General features: G+C 47.7%; 1 protein-coding gene across 1 annotated transcript in view; it reads right to left on the bottom strand.

Annotated features, from left to right (window-relative positions):
• LOC143808886 (uncharacterized) overlaps window positions 1–15,700 on the bottom strand; it is a 266,593-nt gene that overhangs the window by 205,177 nt on the left and 45,716 nt on the right. The window contains exon 3 of the mRNA XM_077292058.1: window positions 12,656–12,832. Within this exon, the coding sequence (XP_077148173.1) occupies window positions 12,656–12,832 (177 nt within the window). The remainder of the gene's footprint in view (window positions 1–12,655; window positions 12,833–15,700) is intronic.

Genomic DNA, 15,700 nt, shown 5'->3' on the forward strand with positions numbered 1-15,700 from the left:
GGAGAGGTCTCCATCCCGTGTAATGTAGGAGAGGTCTCCATCCCGTGTAATGTAGGAGAGGCTTCCATCCTGTGTAATATATGAGAGGCCTCCATCCTGTGTAGTATAGGAGAGGCCTCCGTCCCGTATAATATATGAGAGGCCTCCGTCCTGTGTAATATAGGAGAGGCCTCCATCCTGTGTAATATAGGAGAGGCCTCCATCCCGTGTAATATAGGAGAGGCCTCCACCCCGTGTAATATAGGAGGCCTCCATCCCGTGTAATATAGGAGAGGCTTCCATCTCATGTAAAATAGAAAAGGCCTCCGTCCTGTGTAATATAGGAGAGGACTCCATCCCGTGTTGTATAGGAGAGGCCTCCATCCCGTGTAATAAAGGAGAGGCCTCCATCCCGTGTAATATAGGAGAGGCCTCCATCCCGGGTAATATAGGAGAGGCCTCCATCCCGTGTAATATAGGAGAGGCCTCCATCCCGTGTTATATAGGAGAGGCTTCCATCCTGTGTAATATAGGAGAGGCCTCCATCCCGTGTAATATAGGAGAGGCCTCCACCCCGTGTAATATAGGAGAGGCCTCCATCCCGTGTAATATAGGAGAGGCTTCCATCTCATGTAAAATAGAAAAGGCCTCCGTCCTGTGTAATAAAGGAGAGGCCTCCATCCCGTGTTATATAGGAGAGGTCTCCATCCCATGTAATAATCTAGTTGACACCTTTAAACTAACTAACTTTTGAATATCCTATTTAAAATGAGGATCCAAAAACTGGATCCCATAATCTAGATGTGGCCTCACCAGTGATATATAAAGAGGTAACAATGCGTTGGGATTGCCGGAATTTATTGCTCTTTGCAAATGGAACAGACAATAGGTGGAAATGATAAGCATTTAGCAAAACAACCCCTATAAAGGAGTTCTGCAGGGAGTGACCACAGACCATTTCTCTGTTCTCATAGTTTTTAGCTGTTTCGGTTTCTTTTGATTTCTACAACCCACAGAAGCTGCCAGGTAGTGCAGCTAATCGAGGATGGCCCATCAATGCGAGCTGTGGCAAGACGTGTTGCTGTGTCTGGCAGCACAGTGTCCAGAACAAGGAGCAGATACTAGGAGACAGGGCAGTACACCAGGAGACGTGGAGGGGTCCGTAGGAGGGCAACAACCCAGCAGCAGGACCACTCACCTCCTCCTTAGTGCAAGGAGGAACACGAGTAGTGAAAGAGCCCTGCAAAATAACCTCCAGCAGGCTGCTAACATCATGCGTCTGCTCAAACTCTCAGAAACCGACTCCATGAGGGTGGTATGAGGGCTTGATGTCCACAAGTGGGTGTTGTGCTTATAGTATTCAAGGAAAAAAAAACCAAAACAGGCAGAGAGGCTTACCTGTCTAAATGGGTCTCAATATAATTGCACTACCAGGGTGCAGTGGACCCAAGTAAAATGGCAACTGCTCAGGGGCAATACCAAATGAAACAGCCAGCCTTCAATCAGGGATTGGCCGTGTGGTACACCAATGCACTAAAATATATACTCTGTATGTGGCAATGTTGACACAAGGAATGCAGGTTTGGCAGTGGGTCAGTAATGGTGTGGGGTGGCTTTTCTTTGGAGGGCCGCACAGCCCCCAATGTGCTGGCCACAGGTACCCTGACTGCGATTAGCACCAGGATGATATCTTCAGACCCATTGTGAGACCATATGCTGGTGCTGTCGGCCCTGGGTTCCTTCTGATCCAGGACAATGCCAGACCTCATGTGGCTGGAGTGTGTCAGCAGTTCCTGCATGATGCTATGGACTAGCCTGCCCGTTACGGATACCTGAATCCAAATTAAGCACATCTGGGATATCATGTCTTGTTCCATCCACCAACGCCACGGCAACATTGCGCCACAGACTGTCCAAGAGTTGACTGAAGCTTTAATCCAGGTCTGGGAAGAGATGCCTTAGGAGAACATCTGCTGCTTCATCAGAAACATGCCCAGACATTGTAGTGAAGTCATACAGGCACATGGAGGCCACACACACTACTGAGCGTCATTTCCTTGTTTTAAGGTATTTCCACTGAAGTTGGATGAGCCAGTAATTTCATTTTCACTTTGATTTTGAGTATCATTTTAAATCCAGACCTCCATGGTGTTGGGGGTCGAGTTCCCGCCTCTGCACAGGGGGAATCTCGGGCCATCTCCGCTGCGTTCCCCCATTCTTCTCCTGCCGCAGTGGAGCCTGCTCAGCGGAGACGTCGGTCCCAGCATCTCGCTCAGTCTGACTCTGTACAAAGAGTTACTGCTGCCTTTCCTGCTTCTGCCATTGAAGTCAGTGCTGGGCAGCAGCGAGCAGACGCTTCTGGGACTAAGTCCTGCTTTTCTCGTTCTGAGCATGCCCTGAGTAGGATCTCTCAGTGGAGATCGAGGGTCACATGATCAGATAATGCAGCTAAGGCCATTGGTCCTTCAGGAAGGTCCTGTAGGTGCTCACGCTCTGTGGCAGTCTCTCATTGGTCCTTCTAGGAAGGTTCTGTACGTGCTGCAACTATTTAAGGCTAGCATGGCCACACGACCATGCGCTAGTATTGTTCTTTGTTATGTGCTTTGCGCCAGTGTTGTCACGTGAGAGTGTGTTCAGGGACTCGGCTGAAATAAGCCCCTAGAATGCTGGCACCTCCGGCGAGGAGTTTGTGTTTGTATGTATTCAGGGACCTGGCTGAAATAAGCCCCTAGAATGCTGGCACCTCCGGCGAGGAGTTTTGTGTGCACGCGTGACCACTGACTGCTCTCTGTTTGGGCAGTTAGCCTGTGCCTCTGTGAAGTCTAACAGGGCACAGTGCTTTGCTTTCACGGCTACTCGGTGAATTAACTGAGTTAGTCCATACCGCCATATAGTGCCACAGTTTGCTAGCAGCAGGTACTCCTGCACGGTGGACCCCGGGCTGCGAACGCACCAATATCAATAAAAACATCTCTATTTACTCGGTGCGTTCCGCTAGCCTTAACACATGGGATATCAATATTGACTTACATTGATTATTTTGATGTCTTATTGTTCTCAGCGCATTCCACTATGTAATGAAGAAAGATTTGCAGCTGAAATATTTCATTAAGGGATATCTAGGATGTGGTATTTTAGTGTACCCTTAACTTTTTGTGAGCAGTGTATATATCTCATGGGACTCTTCCCTTTACACTGATAGAGCACCTTAGACTCTGGACTTAGTGTTGCTTTGATTGAATATTACTCTATATCTACCTTCACTTCCTGACCAACTTGGGATGTAGACACCACCTCATGTTACTGTACAGTATCTCTAGGGGTGAGAGCAATGACAAAATGCAAAACTAACCAATACAACGGAAAATAGGATGAGAACAGAAAAATGGTCTGTGGTCACCCCCTGCTGATCCACTTCATTGTAGGGAATGTCTTGCTAATTGCTGATCATTTCTACCTGTTGTCTGCTCTGTGACAGCAGGATTTACACTTACCAATCCTGACTCTATTGTGGATATTCTACATATATTCTCTTCTCCTTTCCAATATGGAGTTTGAGCCAGTGTGCATGTGTTTTGTGTGACGGGGGCCTTCAGGAATGCCTTTGTGTAAGGGACTTAGAGAAAACATAAGACAGTTGGATATATGAAAGCTAAGGGGAGGAAACACAGTTGGGTGTAGACAGAATCACCTTTAGCCAATGAGATGAACGTCTGCTAATGCCAGCACATCATTAGAGATAAGCTTAGACAATTAGATCGTTACAATGCATGAATACTAATAACCTATAAAACCCTGACCAATGTATGTCATAAAGAGAGATCTGCTTTGATTCTTAATGTATCAGGACGGCTCTTCCGTGCACATATATGAATTTCACAACCTTTGGAACAGGCACAACGATTCAGAACTTCCCACGTTACGCGGAGACGACAGCAGCACAACAGCAGGAGAAAGGGATTCACAATCAGGGTGGCTTCAGAACTGGACAGGTTGATTTCACTGGAGTGTGATTGACTTGGAGTCACATTGCGTAAAGTGGTCACTTTATTTTTTTGAGCTATATATATATATATCTATATATATCTCTCAAGAACAGTCGGGGCGTGTCAAAAGAATTAGGACAGATGTCCATCTGTTGTCTGTGGCCTCATGCCGACATGGTTAATTACCATGGTAGTATATAGCTGCAGACTGCTAGGATCAGAGAGATCCTGTATCCTGGTGTCGGCGGCTGCTGTCTGCAGTGAACTGGGCTCCGATACCGATATAATCAGATCAGTGCAGGTGCCACGCACTTCAAAGCGTCCTGCTGCCAAGAGATGCCAGCGCCCGGCAGCAGTAATGTCATTTTGCCACGTCAGCACTCGTGCTCTGCCTGCACACATGTAGAAAGCGTGGCCAAATGCGAGCATGCCCCACCGAATTTAAATATCCAGCGACAGCACTCGCAGAGTCTCTTTCTGTTCTGCTTGCCCCTGCCTGACTTGCCGCTGTTCCCCCCTCTCCGGCCGCAAGTGTCTTTTCCCCCTGCCTCACTCGCCTCTGTGTCCCTCTGCTGCACAAAGCCCCATCAGCTCTGCCGCAGCTCCTACACACCGCAGCTGCCCTCCACGTCCTCAGCCCTCTGTGTCTTCAGCTTTCTCCCTGGTCCCTCTGCTGCTTCCCTCCACGTCCTCAGCCCTCTGTGCCTCCAGCTCTCTCCCTGGTCCCTCTGCTGCTTCCCTCCACGTCCTCAGCCTTCTGTGTCTCCAGCTCTCTCCCTGGTCCCTCTGCTGCTGCCCTCCATGTCCTCAGCCCTCTGTGTCTCCAGCTCTCTCCCTGGTCCCTCTGCTGCTTCCCTCCAAGTCCTCAGCCCTCTGTGTCTCCAGCTCTCTCCCTGGTCGCTCTGCTGCTTCCCTCCAAGTCCTCAGCCCTCTGTGTCACCAGCTCTCTCCCTGGTCCCTCTGCCGCTACCCTCCACATCCTAAGCCCTCTGTCTCCAGCTCGCTCCCTGGTCCCTCTGCTGCTACCCTCCACATCCTAAGCCCTCTGTCTCCAGCTCGCTCCCTGGTCCCTCTGCTGCTACTTCCCTCCAAGTCCTCAGCCTTCTGTGTCTCCAGCTCTCTCCCTGGTCCCTCTGCTGCTGCCCTCTATGTCCTCAGCCCTCTGTGTCTCCAGCTCGCTCCCTGGTCCTTCTGCTGCTGCAAACCTCCATGTCCTCAGCCCTCTGTGTCTCCAGCTCGCTCCCTGGTCGCTCTGCTGCTGCCCTCTATATCCTCAGCCCTCTGTGTCTCCAGCTCTCTCCCTGGTCCCTCTGCTGCTGCCCTCCACGTCCTCAGCCTTCTGTGTCTCCAGCTCTCTCCCTGGTCCCTCTGCTGCTACCCTCCACATCCTAAGCCCTCTGTCTCCAGCTCGCTCCCTGGTCCCTCTGCTGCTACCCTCCACATCCTAAGCCCTCTGTCTCCAGCTCGCTCCCTGGTCCCTCTGCTGCTACTTCCCTCCAAGTCCTCAGCCTTCTGTGTCTCCAGCTCTCTCCCTGGTCCCTCTGCTGCTGCCCTCTATGTCCTCAGCCCTCTGTGTCTCCAGCTCGCTCCCTGGTCCTTCTGCTGCTGCAAACCTCCATGTCCTCAGCCCTCTGTGTCTCCAGCTCGCTCCCTGGTCGCTCTGCTGCTGCCCTCTATATCCTCAGCCCTCTGTGTCTCCAGCTCTCTCCCTGGTCCCTCTGCTGCTGCCCTCCACGTCCTCAGCCTTCTGTGTCTCCAGCTCTCTCCCTGGTCCCTCTGCTGATACCCTCCACGTCCTCAGCCTTCTGTGTCTCCAGCTCTCTCCCTGGTCCCTCTGCTGCTGCCCTCCACGTCCTCAGCCCTCTGTGCCTCCAGCTCGCTCCCTGGTCCCTCTGCTGCTGCCCTCTATGTCCTGAGCCCTCTGTGTCTCCAGCTCTCTCTCTGCTGCTACTTGACAAGTCCTCAGCCCTCTGTGTCACCAGCTCTCTCCCAGGTCCCTCTGCTGCTGCCCTCCACGTCCTCAGCCCTCTGTGCCTCCAGCTCTCTCCCTGGTCCCTCTGCTGCTACCCTCCACGTCCTCAGCCTTCTGTCTCCAGCTCTCTCCCTGGTCCCTCTGCTGCTGCCCTCCACGTCCTCAGCCCTGTGTCTCCAGCTCTCTCCCTGGTCCCTCTGCTGCTACTTCCCTCCAAGTCCTCAGCCCTCTGTGTCACCAGCTCTCTCCCTGGTCCCTCTGCTGCTACCCTCCACGTCCTCAGCCCTCTGTCTCCAGCTCGCTCCCTGGTCCCTCTGGTGCTACAGTTAAGTCCATATATATTTGGACAGAGACAACATTTTTCTAATTTTGGTTACAGACATTACCACAATGAATTTTAAACAAAATAATTCAGATGCAGTTGAAGTTCAGACTTTCAGCTTTCATTTGAGGGTATCCACATTAAAATTGGATGAAGGGTTTAGGAGTTTCAGCTCCTTAACCTGTGCCACCCTGTTTTTAAAGGGACCAAAAGTAATTGGACAATTGACTCCAAGGCTATTTCATGGACAGGTGTGGGCAATCCCTTCGTTATGTCGTTCTCAATTAAGCAGATAAAAGGCCTGGAGTTGATGTGAAGTGTGGTGCTTGCATTTGGAAGGTTTTGCTGTGAAGTAAACATGCGGTAAAGGAGCTCTCCATGCAGGTGAAACAAGCCATCCTTAAGCTGCGAAAACAGAAAAAACCCATCCGAGAAATTGCTACAATATTAGGAGTGGCAAAATGTACAGTTTGGTCCATCCTGAGAAAGAAAGAAAGCACTGGTGAACTCATCAATGCAAAAAGACCTGAGCGCCCACGGAAGACAACAGTGGTGGATGATCGCAGAATAATCTCCATGGTGAAGAGAAACCCCTTCACAACAGCCAACCAAGTGACCAACACTCTCCAGGAGGTCGGCGTATCAATATCCAAATCTACCATAAAGAGAAGACTGCATGAAAGTAACTACAGAGGGTTCACTGCACGGAGCAAGCCACTCATAAGCATCAAGAAGAAAAAGGCTAAAAAACATCTAAAAATGCCGCCACAGTTCTGGAAGAACATTCTATGGACAGATGAAACCAAGATCAACCTCTACCAGAATGATGGAAAGAGAAAAGTATGGCGAAGGAGTGGTACAGCTCATGATCCAAAGCATACCACATTATCTGTAAAACACGGCGGAGGCAGTGTGATGGCTTGGGCATGCATGGCTGCCAGTGGCACTGGGTCACTAGTGTTTATTGATGATGTGACACAGGAATGAATTCTGAGGTCTTCAGAGCCGCCATACTGTGTGCTCAGATCCAGCCATATGCAGCCAAACTGATTGGTCGTCGTTTCATACTACAGATGGACAATGACCCAAAACATAAAGCCAAAGAAACCCAGGAGTTCATTAAAGCAAAGAAGTGGAATATTCTGGAATGGTCAAGTCAGTCACCTGATCTCAACCCAATTGAGCAGCATTTCACTTGTTAAAGACTAAACTTCAGACAGGAAGGCCACAAACAACCAGCAACTGAAAACCACCGCAGTGAAGGCCTGGCCGAGCATCAAAAAGGAGGAAACACAGCGTCTGGTGATGTCCATGAGTTCAAGACTTCAGGCAGTCATTTTCAACCAAGTACTAGAAATGAACATTTTATTTAAAATTATTGAATCTGTCCAATTACTTTTGGTCCCTTTAAAAACAGGGTGGCACATGTTAAGGAGCTGAAACTCCTAAACCCTTCATCCAATTTTAATGTGGATACCCTCAAATGAAAGCTGAAAGTCTGAACTTCAACTGCATCTGAATTGTTTTGTTTAAAATTCATTGTGGTAATGTCTATAACCAACATTAGAAAAACGTTGTCTCTGTCCAAATATTTATGGACTTAACTGTACTTCCCTCCACGTCCTCAGCCCTCTGTGTCTCCAGCTCGCTCCCTGGTCCCTCTGCTGCTACCCTCCACGTCCTCGGCCCTCTGAGCCTCCAGCTCTCTCCCTGGTCCCTCTGCTGCTACCCTCCACGTCCTAAGCCCTCTCCAGCTCTCATAACCCCCTGATGAAGCTGCTATGGAGCAGTTAAACGCGTGAGCCCCATCCTAATCGCATATTGCTTGGCATGATGGATCCCACACTTGTAGGTCTGTGTTGTGAATTCTGCTCTTGGGCTCCCTCCGGTGGTTGTAAGTGGTACTGCTGCTCCTTTCGATCTCAGCAGTCATCAGGTGCTTTCACTTACTACCAGTTCTGACTGGGCTATTTAATCTGGCTAGATCCTTTAGTCAGTGCCAGTTGTCCATGGTTTTTGGAGGATTCACATCTCTGCTTGGTTTCTCCTGCTATACTGTCAAAATCATCAAAGATAAGTTCTGGCTTTGTTTTTGCAGTCCACATGCTGTGGACGTTATAGCTCAGTGCATTTCTATGTTTTTTCTTGTCCAGCTTTGTCTGTGTAAGGATTTATTCAGCCAAGCTGGAAGCTCTGGAGATGCAGAGTTACCCTCCATGCCTTTAGTTAGGTGTGGAGATTTTGTATTCTCTGTGGTGGATATTTTGTAGTATTTTAATACTGACCGCACAGTACTCTGTCCTGTCCTTTCTTTTTAGCTAGCGTGGCCTAATTTGCTAAATTCGGTTTTCAGTCTGCGTATGTAATTTCCCTCTCCTCTCACAGTCAATATTTGTGGGGGGCTGTCTATCCTTTGGGGATTTTCTCTGAGGCAAGATAGTTTTCCCGTTTCTTTCTTTAGGGGTAATTAGTCCTCAGGCTGTGACGAGGTGTCTAGGGAGTGACAGGAACATCCCACGGCTACTTCTAGTTGCGGTGTTAAGTTCAGGGTCTGCGGTCAGTATAGAGGCCACCTACTCCAGAGCTCGTCCATGCTGCTCCTAGGCCACCAGATCATAACAGGTCTGTGATGTACCCTCCTTGTTTTCCTATCTGCTGGGTGCGAGTACTACTCATGATTATAAGGATGTGTTACATGTTGGAGTATCTGATACAGAACCCTACACTACAGACTTAGGGCTGCTTTTATTGATTACTTCATATCTACTTTAATCAGGTTACATGGTATGTGGTTATCAATTAGTGGCCCTTATTGTTATTGTTTAGGGGTTACCCAGTATGGGATACAGCTATTACCCTGTTCTGTTATATCCTTGTGCTACTGCTACATTATTCAATACAATTTGGGGGAAATCTGCTTTGTAATTGTTTTTATTGTACATGGTTGGTTTGTCTTCAATAAAAGCATATACTTTATACTACAGGTGTGCTTAGCACTAGGTAATGTCTTTGTAGTTGTTAAACATGAGAAATGCGGCTCGATGGGCTGAGATCTGGTGATGACTCGGCCATTGCAGAATGCTCCACTTCTTTTTCACAAGACGTTTGGGTCACTGTTCATCTGTCCTGTGAAGCGCCGTCCAATCAACCTTTGGTTAGATCTGAGCAGAATGTATCGCCCTGTACACACAGGATTAATACGGCGGCTTCTGTCTTCAGTCACATCATCAATCACCACTAGTGACCCGGTGCCATTAGAAGCCATGCATGCCCTCGCCACCACACTGCTCCACCATGTGTTTGAGGATGTGCCGAGGATCTGGAGCCGCTCCAAGCCTTCTCCATACTTGCTTATTCCCAGCACTCTGGGACTTGTTGATCTTTGTATTGCTTTTCCCGACCTGGGCGACTTCTTTAGACTTTGTAAAAGAAAAAAAAAAACATAATCCAGCCTTCCTATATTTAAGGCTGATTAATGGTTGGCATCTTGTGGTGAACCCTCTGTATTTACGCTCATGAAGTCTTCTCTTTATGGTAGACTTAGATACGGAGACACCGACTTCCTGGAGAGTGATCTTCACTTGGGTGGGGGTTCAGAAGAGGCTTTCTTCACCGAGGGAAGTTATTCTGTGAACATCCACCACTGTTGTCTTCCATGAGTAACCAGCCCTTTTTGACTTCCCGAACTCATCAGTGCTCTCTTTTTTTGCAGAATATACCAAACTGTTGATTTGGCAGCTCCTAACATTTCTGCTTTCTCTTTCGCTTTGGATTTCTTCTTTTTTTTTCAGCCTAATAATAGTCAGATTCTCTTCCCTTGAGAGCTACTTTGACCGCATGTAGTGGGTTCACAGCAACAACTTCCAAATGCAAACACCACACCTGGAATCAGCTCCTATTTACCTGATTAATTGATGATGGACTAATAAGGGAAAAGCCTATGAGGCCCATTAAAAAGATTTTGAGATTACTGTCCAATTACTTTTGGTCCCTTGAAAAAGAGAGAACTACATATTAAAGAGGTATAATACCTGAACCCTTCCTGCAATTAGCATGTGAAGCCCTTCAAGTTAAAGCGGAGAATCTTGGTTATGTTTTGGTAAACACCTAAAATGCCAAAACTTGTGCAACTGTCCAAATAATTCTGTACCTAACTGTATACCAATATCACCCAGAATCCTCCAGTGTATACTGTATAATCTCCCATCAGTCTGCTCTCATCACCCAGAATCCTCCAGTGTATACTGTATAATCTCCCAGCAGTCTCCTCTCATCACCCAGAATCCTCCAGTGTATACTGTATAATCTCCCAGCAGTCTCCTCTCATCACCCAGAATCCCCCAGTGTATACTGTATAATCTCCCAGCAGTCTCCTCTCATCACCCAGAATCCTCCAGTGTATACTGTATAATCTCCCAGCAGTCTCCTCTCCTCTCATCACCCAGAATCCTCCAGTGTATACTGTATAATCTCCCAGCAGTCTCCTCTCATCACCAAGAATCCTCCAGTGTATACTGTATAATCTCCCAGCAGTCACCTCTCATCACCCAGAATCCTCCAGTGTATACTGTATAATCTCCCATCAGTCTCCTCTCATCACCCAGAATCCTCCAGTGTATACTGTATAATCTCCCAGCAGTCTCCTCTCATCACCCAGAATCCCCCAGTGTATACTGTATAATCTCCCAGCAGTCTCCTCTCATCACCCAGAATCCTCCAGTGTATACTGTATAATCTCCCAGCAGTCTCCTCTCATCACCCAGAATCCTCCAGTGTACACTGTATATTCTTCCAGCAGTCTCCGCTCATCACCCAGAATCCTCCAGTATATACTGTAGAATCTCCCAGCAGTCTCCTCATCACCCAGAATCCTCCAGTGTATAATGTATAATCTCCCAGCAGTCTCCTCTCATCACCCAGAATCCTTCAGTGTATACTGTATAATCTCCCAGCAGTCTCCTCTCATCACCCAGAATCCTCCAGTGTATACTGTATAATCTCCCAGCAGTCTCCTCTCATCACCCAGAATCCTCCAGTGTACACTATATAATCTCCCAGCAGTCTCCTCTCATCACCCAGAATCCTCCAGTGTATACTGTATAATCTCCCAGCAGTCTCCTCTCATCACCCAGAATCCTCCAGTGTACACTGTATAATCTCCCAGCAGTCTCCTCTCATCACCCAGAATCCTCCAGTGTACACTGTATAATCTCCCAGCAGTCTCCTCTCATCACCCAGAATCCTCCAGTGTACACTATATAATCTCCCAGCAGTCTCCTCTCATCACCCAGAATCCTCCAGTGTACACTGTATAATCACCCAGCAGTCTCCTCTCATCACCCAGAATCCTCCAGTGTATACTGTATAATCTCCCAGCAGTCTCCTCTCATCACCCAGAATCCTCCAGTGTATACTGTACAATCTCCCAGCAGTCTCCTCTCATCACCCAGAATCCTCCAGTGTACACTATATAATCTCCCAGCAGTCTCCTCTCATCACCCAGAATCCTCCAGTGTATACTGTATAATCACCCAGCAGTCTCCTCTCATCACCCAGAATCCTCCAGTGTATACTGTATAATCTCCCAGCAGTCTCCTCTCATCACCCAGAATCCTCCAGTGTATCCTGTATAATCACCCAGCAGTCTCCTCTCATCACCCAGAATCCTCCAGTGTATACTGTATAATCTCCCAGCAGTCTCCTCTCATCACCCAGAATCCTCTAGTGTACACTATATAATCTCCCAGCAGTCTCCTCTCATCACCCAGAATCCTCCAGTGTACACTGTATAATCACCCAGCAGTCTCCTCTCATCACCCAGAATCCTCCAGTGTATACTGTATAATCTCCCAGCAGTCTCCTCTCATCACATCACCCAGAATCCTCCAGTGTATACTGTATAATCTCCCAGCAGTCTCCTCTCATCACCCAGAATCCTCCAGTGTATCCTGTATAATCACCCAGCAGTCTCCTCTCATCACCCAGAATCCTCCACTGTATAATGTATAATCTCCCAGCAGTCTCCTCTCATCACCCAGAATCCTCCAGTGTATACTGTATAATCTCCCAGCAGTCTCCTCTCATCACCCAGAATCCTCCAGTGTATACTGTATAATCACCCAGCAGTCTCCTCTCATCACCCAGAATCCTCCAGTGTATACTGTATAATCTCCCTGCAGTCTCCTCTCATCACCCAGAATCCTCCAGTGTAAACTGTATATTCTTCCAGCAGTCTCCTCTCCTCCCCCAGAATCCTCCAGTGTATACTGTATAATCTCCCAGCAGTCTCCTCTCATCACCCAGAATCCTTCAGTGTATTACTGTAGAATTTCCCAGCAGTCTCCTCTCATCACCCAGAATCCTCCAGTGTACACTGTATAATCTCCCAGCAGTCACCTCTCCAGTCAGCAGCTCTGTGATCTCGTTGGTGAGATCTCGGACCTTCTTCTCAGGCATCGGGGAGTGTGGGGCTTCTGTGATGGGGCTCTCACTCCTGCTCCTTCTTCCGGATACATGGAGATGGATGATGGGAGTCACACAGTCACCTGATGTCTTCTTCTCTATGGTGTAATCCTGTATATGGAGAGATGTTGATGAATATTACACATAAGGAAACATAAGAACATGACATTTTATGTGTGGTCTCTGCAGCTGCCCATCCATCTCACCAGGAGAGCTCATGTGGCACTGACTACCTGGATTACTCCCTGCTGTTTGGGAGGTCCGAGGACCCTGGTAGTTGGAGATCGAGAGTCAACCAGTGGTTTGGTGGTGGTGCTGTCTGGGCCGCTCTGTCAGCAGTGTGCTGGATACAGCCGTGAGGGGTGAAGATAGAAAGATACAGGCAGACAGTGATACAGGAGACTCTTCTATGGAATCCAACTTGGATATAGAAGCCGAGGTGGAACGGGAACAAAACCTGGTAACTTCTCAGAGAATAACGGGAAACCCGCTGAAAGATATTTAATTAACTCTACTAACAATGGGTGTTGCTTCCCCATAAAGTCTTCTCCAGGGTTGTCACTGGGGGTTTATCAATCAGATCTATTAACAATAGTAAAGAGCATGAAGGGAGTTGATGCTGGTGAGGAATCCCTTCGTTTTATGACCAGGTTTCGTCTCTGCTAAAGGAATTTAGTTTTCTGTAGACCGACAAAGTGATCGATTTGTAAGATCAATGTACACAACTGAACATTAGATGTACAGATCTTTTTGAAGGCCCGGAAGGTCGGGACTATATGATATTTATATCAGGACTGTATGGGAGGAACACATTATCCTTGTCTGCATGAATTTCATGGAGAGGTTAGGAGGAGACATTACTTTGTTACTTGTGGTGGAGTTGGATTCTCCTGGTTGAGGACTCCGGATCCAGGAGAGGGATTGCTGGAGGGTTCTGTTCATTTTAGGCTGAATTTAGGGACATGAAGCAGGTAGTTTGGGATATCAAAAGGCAGGACCGGCTCCGTGTTATCTTGGACCCCGGGCAAAAGAGTCTCAGTGGCCCCTTTAACACATACCATGATTCATGATGCACTACAAAGAAATACAGAGTACAATCTGTGGTGTACGCTCATTTAAAGATTTTTTTGTATTTTCATCAGTGTGCGAGTGTGAGAGTGTGCAAAGCAGTCATCAAAGCAAAAGGTGGCTACTGTGAAGAACCTAGAATATAAGACATCATTTCAGTTGTTTCACACTTTTTTGTTAAGTATATAATTCCACATGTGATAATTCATAGTTTTGATGCCTTCAGTGTGAATGTACAATGTTCATAGTCATGAAAATACAGAAAAATATTTAAATGGGAAGGTGTGTCCAAACTGTTGGTCTGTACTCTATGTGGGCAGTGAACTATGTATAGGTTTATTGTGTGACTAGTAATAATGTAACATCTGTCCTGAAGGCTGCAGGTCTCACCCAGGTGTTAATATGTATTTTCCTGAAGCAGCAGACTTCTGTCTCCAAATCTCTCCAGGGGGTCGTGCTGGAAACCAAAGAAAAAAAGGAGCATTTGACACCTCCTAGCTCTCTGGAAAAGAGATGTCACTTACAGTCTGACACTATCTGTGGGAAGCTTTACAGGAAGAATCTCAACGAAATAATATATTCATTGGGGGTGCGGCCGTAGTCTAATCAAAAACAAGCAATTAGAATATCAACTTGAGGGGCTGGTCTAGAAATCTGACCTCCAGGTTGACTATGAATTTGGCTTGTATATATTAAAAATTGTTCACATGTGAGGGGCAGCCGAAGCTGATGTGTTCCACCAACTCCATATTCACCCACCCTCAGGGAGCAGAAGCAGACTACAAGTTAGCTATTTCTGTAAGTTTTCTCCTGTTTATTTTGTACTGTTTTGCATACTTGTATGTCTTTTTATTATCATATTTTTAGACCTCATTCTTACTGTAAGAACTGAACCTTTTTGTATTAAAGCATAAAACTTCAACAAGTTGAGCCTTGAATGTTCTAAAAGAATCCATAGCCTTAAACTGTATGATCCGTATGAGTGGTAGACAGTATTAGTAATTTCCGGGACTCATCGCCCGTGTATTCGGTGAGTGGTGGCAACGTGTATGAGCGAGTGTGTAGCCTGGGTCGGTGTGTGATTTATGCTCCCATGACAGCATAGGACAGAGGTTGAATGCTGGGCTGAGAGGAGAGATGGGGTTGTGCCTGCAAGGGTAAACCTAAGTCAAGTGCTGAGAGCATGTACGTGACGAATTAGTGACAGCACGGAATGGGATCCTTGACAGTTGGTGGCAGAGCGGTGGGATAGAACTATTTCTATTACAGCATTAGTGCATTTTTAAGCAATTATTCCCTGTACTAAAGAATTGGTATCCTTGCGAGGAGTGCACCAGTTCTACAACGTTCAACTCAGTGCTTACTTAGACATACTTGCAAACAGTTTCCCCTCCCCGTTTTTCTCTTCTATCTTTTATTTGGCAAAGGCTGTTCATCGATATTGCAGCCCAGTACAAGAAGCTGAGCAAAGAGGCTCTGACCGGCCTCTGTGAGCAGAGAGGAATAGACACGGCCGACAGATCCAGGGAGCTGCTGATACGCGCCTTCGTCGAGCAGGACATGCAGCAGTGCTGGAACATCTGGCCAAGGAGAGAGTCCACCTCAGAGAGACCGAGCAATGCCAGCTCTTAGTGTGACTGCCAGGCCCTGGTCTGAAGCTGAGTTTTCAGTGTCTGTTATCAGGGAGGGACCTTGGTGGGTCTGCCATGTGAGGAGGCTCCGGGGCCACAGTATGGGCCTCCAATCCTGGCAGTTCTGTCTGAGACTCATCCTCTAATCTCTGGGCCTGAGTCTGAGCCGCAGCCTGACTCCGGGTCACAGCTGCCACATATTTACAGTCCTGTGCATTGGAACATTTTCCCTCCTCGCACGGGATCTCAGGTGGGTCACTTGCTTCCACCTTCTCTGTAG

The sequence above is a fragment of the Ranitomeya variabilis genome, chromosome 2, assembly GCF_051348905.1.
Source record: "Ranitomeya variabilis isolate aRanVar5 chromosome 2, aRanVar5.hap1, whole genome shotgun sequence".
NCBI lineage: Eukaryota > Metazoa > Chordata > Amphibia > Anura > Dendrobatidae > Ranitomeya > Ranitomeya variabilis.